The 26,065-nt window shown below is 41.9% G+C and overlaps 1 protein-coding gene across 5 annotated transcripts in view; it reads right to left on the bottom strand.

Moving 5' to 3' along the window:
• IPCEF1 (interaction protein for cytohesin exchange factors 1) overlaps window positions 1–26,065 on the bottom strand; it is a 98,823-nt gene that overhangs the window by 26,659 nt on the left and 46,099 nt on the right. For 4 of the 5 annotated variants that reach the window (XM_074990353.1, XM_074990356.1, XM_074990354.1 and 1 more), the window contains 5 exons: window positions 21,850–21,886; window positions 21,107–21,273; window positions 11,295–11,368; window positions 7,288–7,359; window positions 2,749–2,810 (listed from right to left, as the gene is read on the bottom strand). In XM_074990353.1, the coding sequence (XP_074846454.1) occupies window positions 2,749–2,810; window positions 7,288–7,359; window positions 11,295–11,368; window positions 21,107–21,273; window positions 21,850–21,886 (412 nt within the window). Of the gene's footprint in view, window positions 1–2,748; window positions 2,811–7,287; window positions 7,360–11,294; window positions 11,369–21,106; window positions 21,274–21,849; window positions 21,887–24,664; window positions 24,818–26,065 lie in introns of all 5 variants that reach the window. The other variant, XM_074990357.1, reaches the window with a different exon arrangement.

The raw sequence follows: 26,065 nt of genomic DNA, 5'->3' as shown, positions 1-26,065 counted from the left end.
TCTGTGCTGCATCCCACGTGCGACAGTACATGCTCCCTGTACCTGTACATCTGAGTTGAACGGAGCCATCGTGTGGTTAGCAAGCATCAGTTAAGCAAAGTGTAATGACGGCAGCAGTAGTGGGTGCTGGGAGACGGAGGTGGTGACTGCCCCTGTGGTTTGACTGCCCCTGTGGAACTAGTACTCTTCACTTCCTCTGTTAATCTGTTGCACAATATTACTGTGTGCCGTTAAACAGCAGTAGCACTCATCTGGTGGAAATACCACCTTACTATGTTTGACCGAGCTCACACGAAGTTTGTGAGGTTTCTGTTTTTATTGAAGCATTTTGTGGTTTTTGGATTTTCAGACGGGTGAGAAGGACTACAAATTAGTTTCACCAGCTGGTAACAATCTATTATCACATCTTGTGGATAAATAATTGGCTGTACATTTTTCTTCTCTCTCTCCTGCTTTATATATTGAAAACTGTGGCACTTTTGGAGTTCTAACAATTTACCTGTCAGCCAAAAGTGCTGATGTGAAGATTTTAAGCAAAAGAAAGATGTCATAAACAAGCTGATGAAATGACATGCAGGGGTTTGCCAAGTTTGGGGTAGTTTTGCATATGTTTGCTTTTTACTATTGGCAGAACTAGTGCATTAGTGTATTTTTTAAAATGCTTTGATTTTGTTTACTGAAAACTTTGGCCAGCTACATATTTTAAAAATATGTTTGGAATAAGAGATTGAAATTTCATGCAAGTAGAAGAATTTAAGAAATCAAGGAATTACTGATTAACAAAGAAAATATTCTGGCTTGTTCTTTTGGCGTTTTCTTTATAAATACACACAGTGCTGGAAACGTAAAATCTTATCTATACCTTGTTTCTCAGTTTGTAAATGGATCAAAGGAGGGACTAAATGCATAGAAACCATTCTCCTCATGCACTCTCCTCCCAGAAAAGCAGGAATACAAGAGTGAAATCTAAGAGCGCCTTGAATGACGTTACGATGTGCAACACAGGAAAGAGAGAGAATGCCGAAAACTGGGGCATGCCCATAGGCAATGTGAGCAATTGCCCAAAATGTGGGGTGTGCTCATGGACAGAAGAGGACAGGCCTTTAACAACACACATCTAAAGTACAAGGGAGAAGATGGGGAGCTGTGCATTTTCTTGAAAGTATGGGAAATGCTGGACAATATTTCATTTGTTCTGACAGTAAAGTGCTGGTTACTCAGCCATCTGCTGCAGAGGTCAACTGGGTAGTTTCTCAGGACACAAGCTCTTTCCTCTGCTGGCATGGTCCTCATTCAGCTCAACTGACTTTCCTAATTTTAGTTGCTTCTCATGTTCCTAGTTCTGCTTTTGCTTCAGCTGTTTTTCCAAACCAAACCAGTATGTAGTGTACTTTCTGGATCTTTCATTTTTTAGCTCCTATTTGTTTCCATCATACTGAGAGATTGTTAATCAAATTACTGTCCTTATCTTTCAACCAGCCATTCTGCTGCTAATCTAAACAGCTCAAGCACAGCCGGACTCCTTCTCTCCCTGCCACAAGAACTAAGAGTCAATGTAGCAACAGGCTTTCTACTTGCCACAAACTGCTCTGCTTTAATACCTGGGTGAGGGGATGAAGAGGCAGTAGGGAATGTATCCATAAGTGTCCAGTTTCTGGGGAAAGTTAAGGGACCAGTGAATAGAGGTTTTTGCTAAAGAGAAGGAAGGGGAAATGCACTGGCTACTTCTACCCTAAGAGGATTTTCAAAAAAAGCCGGGAATCTTTCAAAAAATCCTGTGGTGTGTCTACACACAAAATGCCTTCTTTTCATATTAAATTGGAAGAATGCAGCATTTTTTCCAATGCCTCTCTTCTGCTCTCTGATGAGGAAGAGCAACTTTTGCTGAAAGATTCTTTCCAAAAAAAAAAAAAAAATGTGTACACTCCCCAGGGGCCTTTTTTCAAAAAGAGCAGTCGTCCACAGGACCTGATTTTTCAATCCATAGCATCTCCTGGAACCTTTTTTTTTTTTTTTTGAAAGAGCAGCTGGAATGTGGCCACTCTCAATCAAAACAGCAGATCGGTTTTTGGTCGTGGCCTTTTGAAAGAAGTTTTTTCAGAAGAGATCTTCTGAAAAACAGCTGGAGTGTACATATAACCACTGCATCCTGATCAGAGCAAAGGAGAGAGTGAGGCATCCTGATTCTCCAAACACCTCAGATTATCACCACCACTGATTTCTATCAGCACAAAGCAGCTTGCATTGCTACACCACATGGCACTGGGTAAACTCAACACAGTTAGCCTGTAAGAATGTGCCCTCTGTACAAGGTAGATCCCTTATTCACAGAAGTAGCAAAGAGCTTACAGGGAAGAATGTATCATGACCCTTTGGTGCTCATAAACAAAGCATAAGCCATTAAGGCTCTGAAATTCCCTGGGTGCAGGGATCTGTTATTGAACGTTTAGAAAGCATCATCCACAGATATAATGCCATATTAATGAATAAATCACTGAAACTCTTTTAACTCATACATCTCACAGTTGTCATGCTAATTAATGACTGTCCCTTGGTTGACTGAAATCAGATATTGCAAGGCACAGCTGGCTTTGGTGCTAGTGAAATATGAACCAGCCAATGAGCCACTAACTAAACATTTAAAGAGAACAGGGATAATATGAAATTCATACAAGTAAAAAAAAAAATCACAACGTGAAAAATGAAATAGTTTGAAACTTCCATGTAAAAAATTATGAGTGAACATACCTTCTTCAGTCTTTCCATTGGGTGCCTGAGGAATTACGGCTAGCCCCAACTTATTTAGCCATCTATGTTGTAAACAGAAAATAAACACATTTTTAGGGATATTTGTACACAACCCTGCAACATCTCGGACAGGCTTCAGATATAGTGAGCTTCCTAAACTTTCCAATTACCACCAGTGTCCTTTTCTTTCACCCGCAGTTGAAACTTCCCATAGGATTAAGGGTGGAAGGTCTACATTTCCAAGTGAGGTTGGCTTGCCTATATGTAGGCTGTGAAAAATTTCATGCCCTCCACAGGGTAGTTAAGCTGATATAAGATCCAGTGTAGACACTGCTAAACACTGCCTCTTGGAGAGTTGGACTTACAACAGCAATGGAATAACCCCTTCCCTGTAGCACCTGTAGCTAATGTCTATACACTGCTGTGCTGCAGCAGCACAGCTGATGGGGAACCTGTTGTGTTGACTCTACTTCCATTGATTTCAAAGAGAGCTGAGCGTTTCAGAAGGGGATATGGGCTCCTCACCTCACAGGCTAAGGAACAGTTTATCAGGCTACTTAGAAATCCCTCTGTTTTTAAACTGCTTCCACACAGAGCAGTTTAAACTGAACTAGGCAGTTATTTAAGAAACTAACACATTATTTATTCCTCACAGTTACACAATCTTGTGCGCTGATCAGATCACAGTGTACTTGGTAAGAGCAGGTCCTTAACTCCAGCTTCCTGATGAAATTTAAAATTGTGTAAGTAATGTTCTGCCTTTTCTAACGTCAGTTGTCTATGGCATTCTTCACTTCCTGTTCTAAACTGTTTGGTAGCATTGTTGCGTGCTATTAACAGCTGCTGTGTCTCTCTCCTTCCCTAGAGAGCTGTGTTTCTTTTGTGCATGAAGGGGCACCTGGCTATAATTTCTGTACCTTTCAGTTTATAAGTCATTGGGATCCTTTGGCCTGAAAGGTGCTACAGTCTGTAAGATATTACCTGCCCAAAAATTCATTCAGACCCATCTCTCTGTCTCGTGATACTCTGGAAACTAGCTACGCAACAATTAGGTAACACAGCATCTGATCTTATTTCCACTGAGGTCATTGGGAAATTTGGCAATAACTTCAGTAGGCGTAGGACTGGGTCCTTAGTCCCATCTCCTCCTGATCACCGTATGAAATATAGATGTGCATTACAGGCTGTCAGTCTGGTGAAAGTGGAGAATGAATTTAGGCTCCAGTATACTAAGGACCTTGGCCCTACTGAATGCATATTAATGAAGTAGAAAAGAAAAGAAATCTTAATATGTCAAACAGAAGGGATAGAGTGAAAAAAAGTCCAGCTTTAAAAGGCTGCCATCATGGAGGAGTGCAAAGTGCACATTGGTAAACACATATAGCGATATGCTATCCAGTACTCCTTTGCTTTTTTATGCTTGCTTCAAAGAATTCATCTTCTAGCACATGTACTAAATAAATGAAGCATACTACTCCCTGAATAAACCCATTAGTGGTTTAATGGATGGATGCCTCTAAGAGTTACAAACAAAGGTCCTAATGCTGTAAACATTTATGTACCTTAGTAATTTTGTACATGTGAATAGTCTCAATATGCTCAGTGGGACTACTCACAAGTGCAAACAGTTTCAGGATTGGGACCAAGAAGACAAATACCTCTCACTCTGGTTCAATTTCTTTAAAGCCATAATGAGGTTTTGTTTGTTTTGAGATGTCTCTTAGGCAACGTCTACACCAGAAGCATCTGTCGACAGTAACGTCAGTCGACAGAGTTGTGTTGACGGAAACTTTTTGACAGAGCGCACGTACACACAAGAGCAGATCGACAGAGCAATCCACTCTGTTGATAGAGAGCCATCAGACTGCCCTGCTTTCTGTCGACGTAACAGCTTACTGGCAACTCTGCAAACAGGGCTACCTGGTGAACCAGAAGCCCTCTCTGTTGACAGAAGTGTCTACACTGCATTTCTGTTGACAGAATTCTGTTGACAGGGTGTCATTCCTCAAATTTTCGAAGGATAACACTGTTGAGACAAATGCAGAGCCAGATTGCTTTATGTGCATAGCCACTCCCTGAGTTATGTTGACAGAAGGCCCCCTTCTGTCGACAAAAATCTTTAGTGTAGACACCGCCTTCACGTCTTAGAAAAATTTGTAAGAAACTGTTCATATGAAAGAGCAAACTATTTTTTTTTCGCGTATGTAGATGTTTCCTTCAGTATGAAATGAACTGAGTTTTGTGACTAAAGGAATCTTGGTGGCAGGTCCAGAGATTTTTTTTTTCTATAAACATTTGTAAGAATCAAATTTTGTTTGTTTGAATGTTCATGAAAAACAAGGGGAAAAGTGTGTGAATAATGCTGAAGCAAAATCAATTTTAAAACTTACCAAACTGTGCAAAAAGGTTTTTATTTTCTACTCCATATTCATCCACTTTTACATTCTGCATTGTCTGACTTACTGTGGCTGGGCCTTCCACCCCATGCCTCTCCCCAGGGCTTCCATCCCCCTTTGTCAGGCCCAGCAGCCTAGTCGATGTTAGCAGCCTCTGGCCTGAGCAGCCTAATCAATACCACAGTCAGGCCCAGCAGCCTAGTCAGTCCTAGCAGGTCATGCTCCCTCTTCCTTGACGTCACAAGGGTGGGGTAGGGGAGCCCAGGCCCTCCCTCTCCACTGGACCCCAGCCCAGGTCCCTGTCAGTGGTGGGTATGCCCCCAACCTCCAGCTCCATGGGGAATCCCTCCACAAAAGGCTAAGCTCACCAGGGTAACCATCTGGCTCCCTGCCCTGGGTTATGTCCTTCCCCTATTCCATCTGTGCAGTGCCTCTCTGGCTCTGGCTGCTGCTCCTCACCAGGCTGCTGCTGCTCTCAAGTGAGAGCAGCTGTTCCTTCTCCCCTGGTGACCGGTTCCCACCGACCCGCATTTCTGGCCTTTATACCAAGGCTGCAGTTGGAGCATGCCCAACAGGGTCATAAAGATGGGGTCTTCCCCAACCAGTAAGCCTGGCCCCCACCTCCCTGGCCAGTGTGGGGTGGGTACACCCCACCACACTTACATATAGCTTATATTTCCTTTGTCTCTCCTACTGTAGATTGGATGCTTCTGAAGATAGGGATGCTGCTTATACGTACCTAAAAGCACCATGAGTTTATAGGGCTCTGAAGAAATAAGAAATAGTAATAAGCAGCTTGTTGCAGAGGCACTGTGATCTTGAGGTAGAGACAGCAGCAAGTGGGACCTCATCCTGGTTCAGACATTGATCTTTGGCAAACAACCTAATCTTTCTTCAAACTGTTTCTCCAGTCTGGAAATTGGAGCAATACTACCTATTGCTCTCACTGAGGAAGGGGGTGGTTGTGAAAATTAGGGTTTGTACACTTCTGCAAGTGTAATTAGCTACAGAATTACTAGATATCAGCTGCACCCAGGAGGAGCAGGGAGCAGCATTCATATTGTATATATACCACAGAGCTGGAAGAGTCCCTGAGAGATCATTGAGTCCAGTTCCCTACACTCACAGCAGGACCTATCACCATCCCTGGCAAATTACTTATAAATCTATTTACCCCAAACAGCCCCCTCAAGGGCTGAACTCACAACCCTGCAGTTAGCAGGCCAGTGCTCTGGCCACTGAGGTGTCCCTCTCCCAAGAGCATTGTGCAGAGGGACATTAAATACCACTCTATATATCTCAGATCTAGTCTCTTCTTTAGAGTGAAAATTCTTGTGATATGTAAATTGAGGAGGAATGAGAGAGAGTGTTTGGTGGAAGAATCTTCTGCAAAGTAAGAAGATGTAGTCAAGAGGAAAGTACACAGGGCAACACCATTTTTAGAATTCAGCTGGAAGATATTAGTATCATAATAATCAATAGTGAAAGATTTAGTCTCCTTTGAGTGAGTGATTCAAATCTACGCAGCCATGTCTCACTCCATCCTCGAGAAAGATACTCTGCAAATTGCAGTTGTTCCGTAAATTTCATGATGACTTGAAAATCAAGACCAATATTAAATATGTGTATGCTCTATTGCAATGTACCTTATTCTGTAAGGTTGTACAAGAAATTTCAGTTTGGATTGTCTAATGTGCATTAAAATTTGTCAGACAATTCATAATTCACAATACAGTCCATACTTTAAAGTCCTAAGTACAAGAGTCAGAGTTAATCTTTGTAGATTTGCTCATTTATGAGGACTTTAGGAAGACTAATTTATTTTTGTGATGCTTTGGCAGATTTATTGAAAACTGACTTTATAATCTGATCCTAACTGAATCTTCATTGTAAAACAAATAGTGTCACTCATAATATCTAATTATTTGGCATGTTTTTAAACAGCCTACACTAGCACCAAGTGTTTTATCTTATATTTATCTCGAAGATAACCACTGCATCTACAAGAAAAAAACCCAAGCTAAAATCTAATAGTACTCTTGAATCCCACCCACTACGTGCCAACTGAAGAACCAACATGGAAACAAAGGAATGTTTCTAAGATTGTGGACCAGGATAGTGGTGTTCATTTGCTTTTACTTACCTATTGCTTTCCTCCACATTCTCTGCTGCAAAATAAAATGTCTTGATCTGTGGGTGGCTGATCTTAATAGCACTTCAAGAAAAAAAAACAACACATACACATACACACGCACAGAGAGAGGAAAATTTAATAATGGCAGGTAAAAAAATTGAATAGTGTGAGAAAATTATCCAATGCATATCAGTTTTGCACACCTCATTCTAATTCTCCAAAGCAAGTTATTCACCACGAAATGAATTTCTTTCCTGAAAATGCTCCATAATTTTTAGTAGAGTTTATGGGTCTGTCATTTTAGCAAAGAGACAAAGAACATGGGTGTCAAGCTAGATAAGAGGCTTATCGCTAATGAAAGGACATTTTCAGGAGAAAAATCTATTAAAATACTTCTAGCATATTAGCATCATTTTGTGGCCTCCGGATCTGTACACCTTTTTGGTGAAGAGAATGGAGTAAACAATACACTTTTAAAAATAAATGTATAAAGATATTAGCTGCCCTCTACTTGTACATGTGCTTAAGAATAAGCACTGACAAGATTCCAGCTAAAGAAAAAGTTTCCAAATCTGAATGCTCATATTCCTCAATTCACCTCTGTTCTGTTGTGCCTCGCCCCTACGCCTACCCCTACCTCAACCCCTGTAGCCAGACAGAATCCCTCTGCTCTACTCCATCTTGCCTGCCCCTCTTAGGTGCCTCGGAGCACACAGCACAAAGAGACAGCACAATCTTGGAATGTTTTAAGAGCACATGGGCTGGTGCCTCACAAACACAGATGTGCTATGTCAGCATGACCCTGGACTGAAGAATACAGATAAGAGGGCTAACAGGCTAGCTGTCGGCCTCGGGGCTTTAAGCTGCCCTTGGCTGGCATTGATAGTTGATCCGCCCACAGCTGGTCCCAGGAGGGGATCTTTACTGCCCGTGTGAAAGTTTGCGCTGTGTCTATAAATTTAGTTATCTCTCTCCTTACAAGTGTAACTGCCTTGTCAGCGCTGGCGTCACAAAGACGAACCAGTACAATTGGTACCTTGAGATAAGGAAGAACCTACATGCCCCAAGGGGTATAAAGAGGGGCCCGGCAGCCTACTCTAACTGAGCTCCAATTTCCTGTGCCTGCCGGTCAGGTAAGGTTATTGCCTCCCGAGGATCTAGGGGACCACTTTCCTCGTACAGTTCTTCCCAGGGGATTCAGTGAATGACCTTGGCCACGCCAGAGTCGAAGGAAGCAAGGGTGAGAATTTTACCTGCAATGGTTTTTTTTTTTGTGCACGTTTAATAGTAAGAGCTCTTTAGTCTGAGGCATCTGGTCCTCAAATGGGTAACTTTCTCTAATTGATGTGTCATTTGTAACATCCTACTATAGTAGCTAAGCAAATAGAGCAACAACAGTGTAACCATTAAGATTTTATCTAACTTTTCCTGCAACTGTAGCCATTAAGATTTTATATAATTCTGTAACCATTAAGATTTTCATTTCTGCTTTGTAATAAATAGTAACCGTGTTTAAGCTTCAGCCTGACTCCTTCTAGTTGCTGTCACTCGGCCAAACACAAACAAAGAACCTTAGCCGGTTTGGCTATATTCAGCCTGGTCAGTGGTAACGTGTGCTAAAAGCTGGGTGCTGAGTCGTGCTGCCTCCACAGAGCAGATTCTTGGGGCACCCATGCCCAGCCATCGGCTGACACTCCCCCACAAATGTCACCCTGTTTCAGAAGATCAATAAAATTGCCTTGTAGTAAATGACTGGAAGACCCATGGGATTGGAATCTACTCATAGTACTGAACTGAAAGCTGATTCCATTACGTGGTTGTTTGGTGGCTTACGTAAAATGAATTGCACTCAGTCCAAATACTGTCAGCAAGTGTTCACACAAACACGCATCATCAACTCTATCAATAAGTGGCAGCTTCAATGAAGAAATGTACAGCAACATAGTCTGAACTAGCTTGTTAAAATACACTGCTAAGTTAGCATAGAAGAAATTTATACTTGTACAGACAATTTTATCTCTGTTTTGTGATACTTAGAAGATTTCAGGCAACCTAAACAGACCAGGGGGCACATTTTCTCAAAATAGCTGATTTTTTTTTCATTTATAGTAGTGGCTAAAATGCTACCAAACTAGTTTGCTTCAAACATGATCACTGAAACAACCAATTAGAAATGAATTGGAAAATAGCCACAGAAGGGGAACTCTGAATTTGCGAAGTATTCACACAGAAATCCTCCTTCTAAGGGTTTCACTCGCAACAGTTAGGGAATATAAACCCACCAGGTGACTTACCACTGAACATTTCATGCTTGAGCACCTAATTGTATTCACTTAGGATATCATGCTTAGTGGTACAAATAGTCCATTGAAGCCAAAGACAACAGTCAGTACTTGCTGAATTATGTGGCTCAACAAATACCAGCTCTGAGAAAGCAGCAAGGAACTCTAGAGACATGAACTCTCATACTCAGGACATTTTGCCTCTGTTTCTCAAGAACTCAAGTAATAGGCCTTCCAGCAAGCATGCCTCAAGGAAAATATGGGATAAAGCACAGGGAGGAAGGCATTCTCTTAAAAGCCAGACAGAAAAATGTGTAGTATTTTATAGATTAAAAATTAAATCCGTGAACTACATTTAGAAACTCCTGGAAGCCATTGCAGTGTACGACGCATAGCGATCTGGGCCGCCTTAGACCAAGTGGTGCCCCAGGGAAGGGATAGTTTTGGCATCTCCTCCCCCCTCCAGCTGTTAAATAGTTAAGCCTAGAATATTAACCCATGTCCTGGGCTCTCATTTCACATCACTTTGTTCATATGTCTCACTGACTGACAGGCAACGCACCACCTCTTATAGACCTGCACGGCTGACACATTGTAGGAGGTTCAAGGAAAATGTAGTCCTCAGAAACTGTGGAATAGCTGAAATATTTTACTTCAAACAGACAGCCTATCTTCCCTTTCATGACTGACAACCAAAACAGCATCCTGTGTCCAGTGGCCTTCAAGCCTGACACTACAGGGTTGCCTGAGTTACCTGCCTCTAACTGTCTCCTGAAAATGTCTTAATGTATTATTTATCCCTATCTTCAGATAATATATCAGACTGTTTATGCTGTTTTGTAAATAAGCTGTCATTCCCTGCACAAATAAAGACTTCTGTGTGATTCTTATTCACATCCCAATGAAGAGCCCATGTAATCTAATCAAAAGAATAATCGCTGTACACACAGTATTATTTATATCATTACAGTAAAAGCCAGGCTATCTGGCACCCAGATAACCATCACATTTGGTTAGCTGGCATGCTGCAAGCTGGTTACCCAGCCAAGGCCAGCTGCTGTGTGGTTGGTTATCCTGTTGGGTCTTTGTTGGATGCCCGTTGCCCATCTGTAGGGGCAGAGCAGAGTCAGATGCCATCTCCAGCTTAAATAACCAGCACATTTTATTATTCAGCATCCCCAGTCCTCCAGGGATGCTGGATAATAAAGCTTGTACTGTATGAACCCACCCAGTTAAGAAAAGTTGGCCAATGAAGACTGCTCTTATTTGAAAAACTGTTGGAAGAAAGCCCTTAGTATATAGACATATTTGTTGTTTAATAGAGTAGCATGACCCTACATGCCATAGATTTTATCTTTATAAGGTGCACACTTTGCACAACTCCTACGACTGCTTAAATCCCATGCCAAAGTTCTCAGTGGAAGACTAGATGCTCAGTCCAGATAGGGCAGCAATATACAGGACGCATAGTGAGCAAAAAAGCCACAGCAGAAAAATGGATAAAATAAAGTAAAATAAATAATCATAATAATACTTTTCCACGTGATGCCAAAAACACAAAACCAGCTATTCTTTGCACAGAAGTTAAACCCAGTATTGGTGAAATTAAGCAACTCAGAAGTTCCTGTTCTGATAATCTATTCATGCCATTTCTGACTAGCACCACATTCAAGTCTAGCTTTTGGTGTATAAAATCTCTATTCAGACAAGCTTTGGGCTGCATGTCACACTTACTGCTTTTTCTTGCATTCACTTGCTCGGTCCACAGTGAAGTCTGGCAGGTTGATGAATCCTTCAGCTTTTTCTGCCTGCAACAAAATATGTCATCAGCAGTGAGGGGACACTGCTGCCCAAGGTCACATCAATTCCCGACAACCCTTTATTTTGTGCACACACATTTCTACTGCAAAGAGCCAGATAGGACTTGCCTTTATGTTACTGTGGGTAGCAGGGAAATCAGAAACCTCGCATGAGTTGCCTGTCTCATTGTGCTGGTGGTGCCACTACTCTGCCTGCTGTGCTAATAAGCAGGTTGTGGATGTAGATTTTGCTCCACACCCAGGTACCCTGTAAGCTGAGTTCTTGGGCAGCTGCCTAACAGAAATTCAAATGCCACCCAGCTGGCTGGCCTGGTTCCCACAGTATGTGTTATCTTTGGTGGTGCACATCCACACATGCCTCAGTGCACACAAAATTTATTCTGACTATGGATGGAAAAAATTAGTGTGAACTCTGCTCCTCATCCCGCAGAGCCAAGCAGCAGCAGAGGTGGACTGGCCCAAGAGGGGGTGGAAACTGCACCAGTATAAGGTTAGGGAAGATTATTCACTCCTCTGGAGCAACTATGCACTGCTCACGTTCAGGATTTGTCACAAAGTCACACTCTGGTTCATATGGTCAGCTATGGATACAAGCTCCAAAAGCGAAATGTAGTCTTGGGTCTGAGCGGGACAAATAGAGAGGAGGAACTAGGGGAATGCGGTGCCTTTGTAATGATCACTACTCACACACAGAAACAAAGTCATCAGCCAAACCTCCCATACGCAGCATGGGAAACTGAACTCTTAACTTACAGCTCCAAAAACCAGAAGTCTCTTCTCATCTGAGGTGAAGGCTAATGTCAATGTTGGTCAGTAGGAGCAAGGACTATATCCTTTTTTCAGGCATGGCTATTAAAAACAATCTCAGAAGGGTTAGTGCTGGACATTCAGCACAACCCTGCTTAATACACATTGCTAAAATAAAGGGCCAGAGTTGCTAGGGTTCTTCTAGTCATTCACATCATTGCCAGTCCAATTAAGACCTCTACATATCTGATTTGCAGGTATAATTGGGCAGTTAAGCATTGACAGGTGAGATTTTTGAAAGTGCTTCTCTGAGACCCAGTTTAGTGCCTGAGACACAAGGCTCCTGGGGAAGGTTAGACACAGTACCCCGACCCCAGAGTTGTGTTAAAAAAGTTGCAGCCAGCTGCTAAAATCCATCCCTATGTCTGTTTTCTTACACTTGGGCATCCTGCTCAGTCAATGCAGCTCTGAATCCTTCCCTTCCTATGAACGGCAGTGATGCAGACAAGTAAGAACCTGCTTCCATATGTGTGAGGCAAATATGGATTTGCACCTTCAAAAAGCATTAGAAATATTCATTCCTGAATTATTCACTTCCTGCCCCTCCTCCTCCCCCATATCCCATTATAATTCTGAAAACGTACACAGCAAAAAGCAGCTCAGCTACCTAAGGAGAATTCAAAGAGCAGGGACAATCGGGATGGAGCGGAGGTGCCCCTCGAACTGACATTGTTGGTGTGTGAATATGAAGTGATCATAAAAAGGAGGATATTCGCCAAGAATAGTCTCATGCTTTTATATGACAAATATTTAAACGAGAGTGACAGAAGATATTGAGAAATTAAGTGAAGAGGAAGCAATGAGGTTAATCATAGGAGGTGAGGAAATTGCAGCTTTGTGGATGGGTTTCTTCTGCAGTGAGAAATAGTGGTTTGGTGCTGCTCTTTTTTGTCTTCTCCAGATTATAATTTTAATTATCTGTCCAGGGTGCTGAGAGACTGGGATAGGCTTACTTTTATGCTTCATACGTTGAAATGTAAGTAAGTTATATTATAGTGAGAAGGGAAATCAGAAATTTTTTAGAGGGAAAATAATAAGTGGGAGGGAATTTTACTAAAATTGCGTCATATTTAAAATAGGGTAAACACCACCCTGAGGTAATGCTGTCAATTTAGCAGCCAGAGTAAACGAATGGAAAATGAAAAGAAAGATAGGAAGAGAATGAGGAGTTCCATGAAAGTGCTTTCCAGAGTTTTGGCTACTGATAGTACTAAGGGAAGAGAACAAGTTAGCGTTTCCAAAGCTCAAACCCCCCAGAGCTAAGTATATTAGATGAACTACATCTGTGTCTCCCCCCGACCACAAGCATGCAAAACAAATGCCAACATGGACAAGTACTCCATGTGATTCCTAGCACAGCACTGCAACTGTTGTTATTACATGCACCATTGGACTGTAAAGGTACACCCACAAGTCTGGTTTCTCCACTCCATCCGTCCCCAAACAAGTTATACGCTTTTGGAAATCAAGATCCAGATGATCTTTTTTAAAAAGAGACATCCCCAAGCCCCCTCTTCCCGCAACTCTAGTCACACAACTGAAATTTAAAGCAAGAATCAATGAACTTTGCAACACCGGGAGGCTCTTTGGCAGCATGATATAAATCTCTATTTGAAAAAAAAAAAAAGAAAGAAAGAAAGAAAGAATGCATATTGCCACGGGACATGGTTTTATATCTTTCTTGCGGAAATCAACAAGGTATGGTCTGTTGGTAAATAAATGCAAATCCCCAGCATTCAGAGCCATCCCAATATACTTTTTACCATTTTAACAAGGATGTTGAAAAACCAGAGAGGGTTCAGAGAAGACCTAAAAATGAATCAAAATGCCTGACACAGAGACTTTAGAAAGCTCCAGCTGTTAATCTTGTCAAAACGAAGATTTAGAGGTGACTTGATTACAATGTATAACTGCCCTCACAGGGAGGTAAGGCCAGATATTACACTCTAGCAGGCAAATGTAAAACAAAAACCAAATGACTGGACACTGAAGTCCGCTAAATATAAATGTGATTTTTAGCAGTAAGGGTGATTAGCTATTATAACCAGCTACCACGGGACACAAGGCTGCCCCAAAACAGGGGGAGCAAAACCCCCACAGTGCCTCAGGTGCAGTGCCCTTGGCAGCACCTCACTCCCGTATGGCCAGTCCTGCCCCTTCCCAGCCCCTGGCCCCTTCCCCAACCAGCCTGGGTCAATCTCCCCACCTTGACCTATGGCCAGAACAGCTCTGAAGGGAAGCGGTGCATTCTCTGTCTCTCTCACTATCTTCAAATCCAAACGTTCAGCCAAACACTCATTGTAATGCTTCTGTCAAACAAGTTAATAGGCTCAACATGGGGAGAACTGGATGAAATTCTAGGGCCTGTGATGTACAGGACCTCAGATAAGATGGTCTAATGGAACCCCCGACCTTAAAAAACATATGTATTTATGAATCCCAGTCCTAGTCCCGTCCAGCCATTGTTAGTTACACCAGTGATCTGCAGAGGGTGCATCTCTATAAAAAAGTGTAGGATATAGTAAGTCTGATTTTAGAATTCTGCAGATTGCAACTGATCCTTTTGTTCTACTGTGGGCCACTGAGTTTTAAAGAGCATCTTTCCTGTCATTCATTTAGGAAGATGGATACTTACATGCATTTTAAAATTAATATTAATATTAATTTAACTAAACTAATTAAATGTTTATTTAATGACAATAAACAGGCATTTTAAAAAACTTATCTTTGGAAGTAGTCATCTTGCTGAAAAAGTGAGTGACTATACGTGGCTTGTGAAAAATTTCCAAAATTTTAAGCTATAAAATAATTTTAAAAAATCATCACAATTAATTGTAACATTTAAAAAAGGGTTGTGATTAACCACATCATTAACCAGCAATGGAAGACCAGTTTAAATGTATGAAATAAATTTCAATGATTTTAAAATAGTGGATTTTTAGTTTTGCAATTTTAAAGCCACTTATAAAATATATTAATCATTTCATTTTCAGCCAAAAAAGAAAAAAAAAACACACTGAAATCTTGAAAGTATTTTGATTACAAAATGTCACCAGACTTAACACAAAAACTGGTGCATTGATAGTACAAACATTTTATTGGCCTCATCAAACATCATGCTTCCATTATAGTCGGGGTGTGCAGAGGGCAATTTGTAGGCATGAGTGAGAAGTTGAGCCTCCATGTCTACCACTGCTTCTCTGACAAGTCCCAAGATTGCAGATAATCCTGTAAAGTTGACCCAGGTCGGTAAGGAACTGACTTCACAGTCCAACAGTCACCAGAAAGCAATGACTTTCATCAGGACCAAAGGCTCTGATGAGCACAATTGAAGCACAGTTAGAGCAAGACTTAAGGATAAATATCAAGAGTTTATCACCACCTGGGCCTGCCAATATGTAAAATGCCCTGCACCATGAAATCTGGGACACCCCCTGCCTCTGCTCCACCCCTTTCCTGATCACACACCACCCCTTCCTCTAAGCCTCCCCCCCCATGCTCTGCCCCCTCACGCTCTCCCCCTTCCACAAAGCCCCCCTCGATGAACCAAACCTGCCCCACTCACACACTCCGCCTCTTCCCCTAAGCCCCTGCCCACATGCCACATCTGCCCCACGCACATTCCATTCCATCCCCTCCCTGCAGCTCATGCCCAAGCCCTGCCCCTGCCCAGCCTCTTCCAGCCCATGTTCTGCCCTGTCCCAGCTCTGCTCTGCTCCCACCCCACCCCCTTCCACCCCTTCCCCAAACTCCCTCTCTTGCGTGACACGGCTCAGGGGACTAGCGAGGGCTCTGGTGCTGTCAGCAGAGGTCAGGCCAGGCCCCTGCACTTATCAGCTGCAGTGCGTGCGGGGGGAGAAGCAGAACTACCTAGACCAGCCCACTCCACTCCGCCAGCTCCCAACCACATCACTCCAACCCCTGCTGCCTCCCTGCTGTGCTCCTGCCACCTGACAGCTCCTACCCCTGCAGTCCTAAGCACAACTCCCTCCCCCCGCCCTGCAGAAGGGCTGGCCCCCACCTGCTTGGGGGAGGCTGGGTAGGGCTCCAGAATTTCAAGGGACAACCCTACCCGGGCCACCTTCTACTGTTTTTCTAAGCTAATTGCTCATGACACTCTTCGAAGTCCTAGTCCCTAGCACAATGTGCACAGCCGTGGAAGACAATTTGGAATGGATACATGACAAACAGTTGATTGGTATCCACGTCCAATGAACCATGGGTGCACATGTGAGGCAGACATGAGAGGAAACAGGAGTCTAGCACCCCCATTATTTGTGTTCATTCTCCTCCTCCCATGCAGAAGCGATGCCCCACTCACAAGGTTTCAGTATGAATGCTCCAGGCTAGAAATAAAACTGCTAGGGGGCAGGCAGAGCCTCATGATGTCCTTGCTAAGTGTTCAGTTTAGAAACATCCATCTGTACAGAACAGCAACAAAAAGAGGGAACTAGACACTAGCAAAGAGCGACTCTCAAAGCTATCTGCAGTTCAGTCTGGATTCACGTGCAGACATTTGGAGTTTAATCAGACTAACTAACCAGGTCTCATTCAGGCCTTTGCACCCAATCAGATCCTTCTCAGTTTCCTTCTGCTCCCTGGCTACCTTTCCTGCTTCTTCTCATCCTTTTTTATTACACAGTCACAAATCTGGCACAGTGTCTGTTGAATTTCCTCCACTGCTGTCTTGTGGAATACTTCCAGTGAGATGTGAATGCATTTATTCCCCTTTCCTTTTTCTGAGGAAGACCCAGCACCAGCAAGATTTGAGCATGATAGTCAGACCAACAAATAGTGCCAGAGCTTCCAAGGCCTCAGAGAAGATTTAAGCAAGAGCACACAATCCACCTGAGATTGTGGAGAATATCCACCCTTATCACTTAAGAAAACAGACACGCATTCAGTTAGAGATTCCACCCAAATTATGATATTTCTCCAGTCTCGCTAGAAAAAGGCCCTCATCACTACACTGCTGTTGCTATGCTACAGTTGTCAGTGTAAAAAAACCTCTTGCATTTTAAAATAAAAGAAATGGGTCATACAGGACCATGCGTAGCCAAAGTCACTGACTAACCTCATTCATTTGAACTCGGCTTGATTCCATCCTCACCACTTTTTACTAATTTGCCAACATCTGTGAGGATCTATGTGTAGAGGCCCTTTTATGTAGCAGTCTGAGCTGCTGAGTGTTTAGATCTTAAAGTGGAAAGTTACCGGGCTGAATCCTCACAGCCTAACATACAGCTGCTGAGCCCCACCATGTTGAAACAATACAATATTCCAATGTTCCTTAATACAAGTGGGCCCAATTCTTACGTCAGTTGTGCTGGTGCAAGTCAGGATTAGCTCCCCTGAAGGTAATACATTGACACTAATGTAAAAACTGGTGTCAGATCAGAGAACTGGGTCCATAAAATATTTCAGCAAGTCAGTAAGGCCAGGTCTACACTAAGGCAGACGTTCAAATTAAGGTACGCAATTTCAGCTATGTTAATTACATAGCTGAAGTTGACATACCTTAATTGGGACTTCTATGCCATCTCCACTGAGCGGGGTGGGGGTCAACAGGAGTGAATTCTCTTACTCCTAGTGAGGGGCAGGAGTACCGGCACTGATGCAGCACCATGGGAGTACCAGGCATGCTAAATTGAACTCCAGAAGATTAATTGTGGCAGCGTCGATCTTTCTGGAAGTGAAGACATAGCCAAAGAAACCAGAAGAATCTTATTACATGCTGGTCCACAGCAATGCACCTTTATTCTGCTTCAGCCATTCACATGTAGGAGCAAGAGCGATTAAATGACCAAGGCTTTAACAAGCATTACTAAAAATAAATGAAGAGCTGGAAGCGTTCACTGAGCTATAAAATACAATAGGCCAAATACATCCCTAGGGTGACACCACTGCCATTAATCAAACTGCACCTACCATGGCTTTGACCTAATAAAGGTAAGGGAATAATCTTCTTTTGGTGCCCTTTCATTGGTGTGAGTCAGTTGAGCACTGTCTGGAGGCAGGTGCCACTGAAGCTACAGTCCAACTCAGCCCGTTCCATAAAATTGTTTCTAAAAATCAGCAACAGTTGGAGACAAAGGGACTGGTACAAACCAGGGATTGCTTAAGTTAAAAGAGCGGTGATGAGGAGCATTACATTTGCAGATGGATGACAACGAGCTGAAATGGCCCCAGAATGGGAGGAAACGTTTTAGTGGAAAACACTGTAACGTGTTTGGAATGGTTCACTAAACAGGGTAGCCACCACTTTTTGGACATGGTATATGTGGGGCGGGAGGCGGTCACTCAGGGTATGTCAACACTACAGAGTTATCCCAGTATAGTTTATTTTAGAGTTATTATTTCAAAATAAGCTATTCCGAAACAACTCATCCACACCACTGGGAAAAAACAAAATAAACAAAACGTATTCCATAATAGTGTGTCCACACACACAATAGAGCCTATTTTGGATTAAAGCCTCAGAAGCACTGCTTCCAGGGGCTCTGATCCAAAATACTATGTCTACACAGCAGCTTTATTTTGGAATAAACTTTTTTGAATTATCTTATTTCAAAATAGCCACTATACTCTGTCTATATAGGCCCTATTCCAATTTTTTTTTTCAGAATAGGCACTATTCCTCATAGAATGAGGTTTACCAATTCAAAATAAGCCATCCACTATTTCAAAATTATTTTGAAATAGCAGTTGCATTGTGTAGATGTTCGCAAAGTTATTTCAGAATAGCAGCCGTTATTCTGAAATAACTTTACTGTGTGCACACACGCTCGGTGACCATCAGGAATGTGAGACATGCACTGGAAGGAGACAGCTTTATTATCTGGCTGTCATCTCCACCTTCTCCTAAGGCCCCAGAATCTACCATGATACTGCTAGGCCTTAAGATCACCCTGATCCTAAGAGGGAGACCTGAAAAGAGCAAGGCAGGGAGAGGAAAGAACTGATATCACCACATCCACCTAGCATGCAGGATATGCGCTCCACTCCCTCATGTCACTTTCCTTTCCAGTTTTATTTTTCCTCTTTCCTATCCCTCTTTCCTTTCACTTGCTGTCCAAAAAGATTCTGGTTAGCAGGCCAATTCTAAAATGTCCCAGAGCAGCTGATAAAGCTGTGTGTTCTGCTCACGTCCCACCAGAAGCATGGCTGAAAATAGGATTCGACAGCAGAGTCAGAAGCTGCTTTCTATCTTCGTATTGCTTCTCTTCTTGTGTTTCTGTCTGCCTTTTATTTTAAAGGAAGAAAGCTTAGCCTTCAGCAATGACTGCTGCAATAAGAATTGCCCCAAACCACCTCAACTGTCTTCCCTTTTTGTGTAAAAGAACAGTTAATCGCATCTAAAAACACTCCCAGAAAGGGGTTTCTTTTATTAAAAAAACTGTCTGCCCCTAGAAAGATGTTAAAATGAAAACCTTCCTCAACACTTTACATTTAAATATTTTAGCTGTTTTCTTTGATAAAACGTTTTAGAGATTTTTAATGGTAACTGTTACACTGCAGCTAAACCCACGATCACTTGACATGAAATCCCAGGCACGCTTAACTGTTTAATGCTCTCCTTGTAAACAAGGGTTTCAGTAATATCTTAGCTCTTGTTGGGCCTGTGATACTCCTTTTTTCAGCAGAACAGCTATTGGCATTTAGAAAACTTTTGCATCATTCAGCAATTAAGCTTCTGGTTCCAAGCCGCTATGTTGTCACCACCTAATCCCCTTACCCATCCAAATTCTGGGATCTCTCAGTGAAGGGGTCTGTGAAAAATACAGTTGAAGCTTTGGTGCCACATCCATGGGACACAGGAATGCAACAGGAGTAAAAACGGGGGGAGGGGGGAGAATGCCCCAGTTTAGGTCCTCCTGGTCAGCAAGTGCATAATGCTAGCCCTGCCTGAAGGAGTAGGGTTACAACAAATAGTCTCCAGTGCACGCAGTGCCTTAGACACAAGCCATAAGCCTTCATTAAAAACCCAGGTAAAGCTTCTTAGCTAAACAGCACCAGTTCTGGGGGATTGGCTGCAGCAGAGCTCACCTAATCATGCCACGAGAAAGACAGTGACACAGTATTTAATCTGTGCTTCTTTGGCACATTTGTTATTTCTTTTCTTAATTTTGGTGGATCCCAGAGATCCAGGGACTCTCTGTCTCCATCCCAGGCTGCATCCCATTCACATTGCAATCTGAGAGGGACTACCTGGGGAAAGGGATTGTCATAAATAGAAAGGACATACCATTTTCTGTAGGGAAAGCACATTATCTGAAGTGAAAGCTGAATGTATTCTTGCCTTTAAACAGGGCAGATCTGGCCCTTTACCGCTGCACACCAGAGCAGCAGGTCACAAATGAGCAGGACCCACAACAGTTTAATTACAGAGTACTGTCTGTGAGAAGAGCAAGAAAAGAGAGAACACAGAAATGAGCTAGCCAAGCTTTAATTCTGGCACCCGCTTTCCTAGCACACCGTAGTACCAAAAGGAGAGTAAAAAACAAGGTTGAGCAAGGTTCTATCTGGAGGTGGGGAGAAAAAGCAAGTTCCCTTATTAAAATTAAGCAGTTAGTTCAGCTGAGAACATCTGGAGAGTGCTGCCCCTTCCTTGACTGCAGGTGTCTGTAAGCATCTCATATTGGCAAGTTTCTTCCAGCATTTAAGTTACTATGAAACCAGTAAAGAACACCCCTTAAAGGAACAGACCCTACGACAAACGTATGTTTCACGAGTGCTTGCAGAATCAGAAAATGGAGCAGCGAGGTTCCAGCATTTGCTCATTTTACAAGAAACCTCAGAGCTGAACAAAAATTAAATATGCTTGATCATTCATTCACCCATCAGCAAATTATGCTTCAGATCTGCCCCCAGCCCCAATGCTTGGTCACCCATACAGAGTTAGGAGGTTATTGTACTCACCAACTGGCTGCTGTACCAGTATAAGGATGACCCCTTCAGCACAAACCAGAACTTTTTCCATTTGTTGCCAATGAAAGGTCCTTTTTCTTTTTTCTTGTAGAGCCATCCCTGGTAATCAACTACGCCCAGGTCCTTACACGATATCCTCCGTCGACTCATAATAATTCCTGTGCCATTAAAATAAATGGTTCTCCTTGTTTAAATAAGCAGTACTACACAAATTAAATGCATCAGCCAACCTACATTTGTTATATTAATGATCATCCAAGTGTCTCTTAAAATGCACACAGAAGTCAGGTGGTCAGTCTATTGCACAGAGTTAAAATGAAATGTTCTCAGAAAATAATTACCAATTATAGGTAATTGTACACAAATAAGATACATAAATTACTGCAAAGTAAAACATACTAAATAAAAATAGGTCTCATCTTTCTTGCAACTGCATTAGAAAACAATAGCTCTATTTAAGTCACAGAGAAAGAGAACTAGCTTTCAACTAAATGAAAAGCCGCCTGTCTATCTCCCTGCCTCACTCTAGACTCTCTAGCTCTGTGTCTATTGACATACCACAAGGGCTTAGTCCAAATGAACAGCATGTCGTCATTTTTTTCAGAATCAATGCAAAAATAAGCAGAGTTGAAATAACAGTCCTTCACTGGCTCAACAGTGGTACAAAAACCTCAACCCTCCACAAACAAGACACACTTTAAAAAATGAAAAAGAGGAAGAAAAAGATCTGTTACCTTGACTTTCCTGTTTTGTCTTCTGACGCAAGGGAACCTGCAAGAAATGCAGGAAGGAAAGAAAGGAAATTTCAGATTGTGTTACAACATTTGTAAAGAAAGACTGGTGAGCGACTGGAGGAGGTGCTGTTTATATAGAGGATGGATTCTAAAAACCCACTTGCAGCTAAAGGGATGCTACTAGCTGAAGCATAAAACGTGTTAATTAAAACTGATATGTGTGTAGTTGAACAAAAACAAATGTAGCATTATTGTATATAAATTTATCCACTAGTGCTTCCTGTTTCACACCCACAGTCAGCCTTTCTCTGACTGCTTTTTAGCGTGAATGGTAAAATGTTCTCTGAAGTTTAAAAAAAAAAAAAAAAGTTAAGCCTCTATTGGAGATAATTACTAACATGAAGCATGGAAAATATACGTCAGGTATTTTTGTTGTTGTTGTCATTGAGCTCTCAGCACATTGTGGATATTTCTGTAAACAAATAATAAAAATATCACTGTTTTTCCTCTTTATCCTTCTAGCACACATATCTCCCCCTATGCAAGTAAAAGGTTGACAAAATACATTACAGATAGGAGGATATTGTCTCAATATAAAAAACTTATTGCCCACATTTGGTACATTTTCCTAACTGTAATGTATAAATATGCTTAGTTTATTAATCATCCCATATATATTTTAGGTATTTTACTTATATGTATTTATTTGTATAGTTTACATATATATAAGCCAACGTTATTATATGGAAAGTACATTTGCCTTACTGAAAAACAGAGAAAATGAAACTAAGGGTTAGCAATTCAACTTTAAACATACAGGGGAGCCTAAGGTTGAAGTTGAGCTGCCAACTCAAATTAAAAGCTGAGTTGTATTTTCACTATTTTAACCTTAGTTAGCTCACACAGGTTAACTAATCAAACTTAGGAATTCACCCTTTTGTGAATCATGTGAAGTGGGGTCCTGAAAATTGAGAATTAGGAATCAAAACTCCTAGGTTCTATTAGCACCTCTCCCCTGACCTCTTAGGCTAGGAATCCACTGCTCTTTGCCTCAGTTTTCTCATCTATAAAATGGGAACGATAACATTCTTTTTTAAAAACAATCAGCTCTCTTGGTGAAAAATGATGCACACACACTTAGTATTTTGAAATTTGCACATAACCCAGCTAAGCAGAGGTGATATTCATCTGGGCTACACAAGAAGGTTTTTCCAGCATAACCAGACTTCTGTGGAAAAACCCTGGAGCGTCTATGCACAAAATGTGCTTTGTCGACAGTCTGTTGACAAAACTTGCACATCCATCAGTAGCATTATACCTCTCCCCATTCTGGTATAATGCATCTCTTGACAGTTTTTTGTCAACGGAATAGCTGTGTAGATGTTCTAGGGCCCCTTTGTCAACAGACAGGGCTTCCAGTTCACCAGGAAGCCCTCTCTGCAGAGCTTCTGGTTGGCTGTTCTGTTGGGAGAGGTCCAAGCAGTCTGGCTGCTCTCTGTTAACATGCTGCTTGCTCTTTCAATTCACTTTTACGTGTAGATGCAATCTGTCAACAGAAGTTTTGCTGGGAAAACCCTTCCGACAGTCACTTCTGTCGACAGGTGCTTCTCGGTAGACGTAGCCCTAATGAATTGCAGAACTATGTAACAAAAGGCTATCTTTGAGCACCTGTTTTCCAAGATATTGTCTTTTCAAATTATATTAGCTTTGGGGGAAGAAAAGTTTTTTTATGATCTTTTGGAAGGTTTTCATGGCTCCCCATACAATTGAGCTCATGGTAACTAAAACACTTGGCTTTACAGTGGCAGGAACACCAAAAAACTCTCAAAATCATGTTTTTAAAACCTTCAAATATTTTCCAAATATTTTTCGCTGTAACATAAGGTAACACATACATAAATGTGTACCACAACATTTGTACTGGTTCTTGTGTGGGGTGACTGCCTAACTCACTCATGCATGTCTTTGCCAAGGTTTAATGATCACAGATTGATGTTAATCATCATATATTCCATATCTTTTTTTAAATTTACATTATGGAACACTGGGTGTTTCTCTCAGGTCAACGCTCTATGGCAACAGCTCAAGGAAAACAATAAGCAAATAGTCCAGTTACATGGGAGCCACTAATTTTCCCCGATTCCCACATGGGCCTGTCTGACTCAGCCTAGGGCAACAGGGAGATAGTAACAGTTTTCAGGATTACCCCCTCCCCTTGAAGCCAATGCCTCCTACTTAGCAATCATAATGGGATGAAGGGAGAGGAAGATGAAATAAAACCTCTCATGCAGGAGCCATGTAGTGGGAATGATGCTGTGGTGCTGTATAGGTGATGCATCGTCTAAATCCAGATTAATGAAATGTCATGATGATAAGGTTGCAACACAGTGACAGGATGTGGCTCTGTGTAACTATTTGATGAAGTAGCTCTTCAGCTAATGCACAACCTTTATCACTGAGCTTTAGCTTAGATAATAGACAGCTGTGAAGGGCAGAGCTAGAATTCCCATTACATGTATCATTTATAATTGAAATGAAAAAACACTGATAAACATAACGGAGGCAACAATCCCAGCATCAGGGCATGGATTAGAGTTGCCATCAATTAATATATGCTTCTGGTACCAGTTTCTATGGTTGTACAGGCTGGACTTCTCTAATCCGGAATTTTTTTGTTCAGCAACTTCTGTAATCTGGCATGATTTTAGTGGCTGGACAACCATTTATCCCAGGTGGGGCCAAGTTTCCCCATGGACCCATAAAGTTTGTTTACAGACACCAGTCCTGGTTGTCAGTGTTCTGTGCTGTTATTTACCTGTTATTTATCCCTAATTTTTTTTTCTAACAGCCCAGTAAGCAGTGAAAGTGTTGGTAATGCTGCTAGACAATATCGGCCTCCCATGGTTCGGCAAATTCCCTCGTTCAATCACAGCCAGGTCCCAAGGGTGCTGGCCTAGAGAGGTTCAACCTGTAGTAGCAGAAAGCCATGAACTTTTATGTTAGATTAAAAAGATTAAGCCTGTGACAAGCTTGCTGTTTACACAAGCCCAACAGCATTTACTACTTGTTAATAAAACTATATAAAAATAAGAGCAGGATCTCTTTTCTCTCTGCTAAAAAATATTTCATGCACCCCTAATGAATTCAGAGTAGAGTTTAGCATCACTGTAATCCAGGACTCTTCAACAGTGGAATTTGCCATTGAATGTCCCCACCCTTACAAAATTGTCCTCCAGTATTTCAGGTCACTTAAAAAAATAAAAAGAAAAAAGAAAAGTTGATATCCCTCCTGGGCACAAAGCTAATAAATTTAATGGGGGGGGGGGGGAACACAGCTATGCGCACTGAACTCATTTGCATATTTAATATTATTGAAACCTCCATTTTTCCAGAGATGCCAAAACTAGGTCCAGCTTATCACCAAACACACAGGATGTTAGGTTGCACTAGCAAATGGGTCTTGAAAAATCAGATCAAAGTTTCTCAGCTGCATGATGTCCAGATATGTCCACCATGTGTTAGGAACCTTGCAGTACAGGATACGCCAGAAGGTAGCACAAGGAATCACACTTATAGAGATGTGATAGTTGGGGGTATAAGTCTCTGGCAGGGGTATACGTCTATGGCATCTGACAAACTCCATCTCGTTTCTGTGAGTAGCACATTGTATTTTCAGCCTCGGTCAAGGATGTGGCTTTTGATGTGGCTTCAAGCCTTCTTTGGTAGAAGGAACCTGATATCTTTTGGATAGATTAAGAGTTATGTCTTCCCTGTAGAGATATATGTCAGTATAGCTACATAACATAGATTCAGCCTACACCAATGGAAGCGGTTTTTCTGTCGCTGCAGGAATACCCACTTCCCTGAACAACATTAGCTATGCCAACAGAAGCACTTTTCTATCAGTGCAGATTTGAATACACTAGGGTTTTTTTTTCTCTTTTTTCAGAGAGCTGCAGCACTTGCAGATGTAGATGTATCACAAACTGCCCAAGAAGGGCATCAGATATGGAGTTTGCACCTGAGAAAGTGCCAGAGAGGCCCAACGCCAGGAGCAGAGACCAGAGTCACTACCAAAACCTAGAGATCTTAAAAACACATGGAACTCAGCCACTGGATCCAATCAAAACAGACTGATGCCCCTCCAGAGAACAGAACTAGATTATGTTGCTACAATCTTATTGGCCAAATTATTTTGAAATAAGTAATTTTGGAA

This window comes from Carettochelys insculpta, chromosome 3 (assembly GCF_033958435.1).
Source record: "Carettochelys insculpta isolate YL-2023 chromosome 3, ASM3395843v1, whole genome shotgun sequence".
NCBI lineage: Eukaryota > Metazoa > Chordata > Testudines > Carettochelyidae > Carettochelys > Carettochelys insculpta.
Note: the sequence above shows the minus strand (reverse complement) of the source record. Positions and strands in the feature narration are given on the sequence as shown.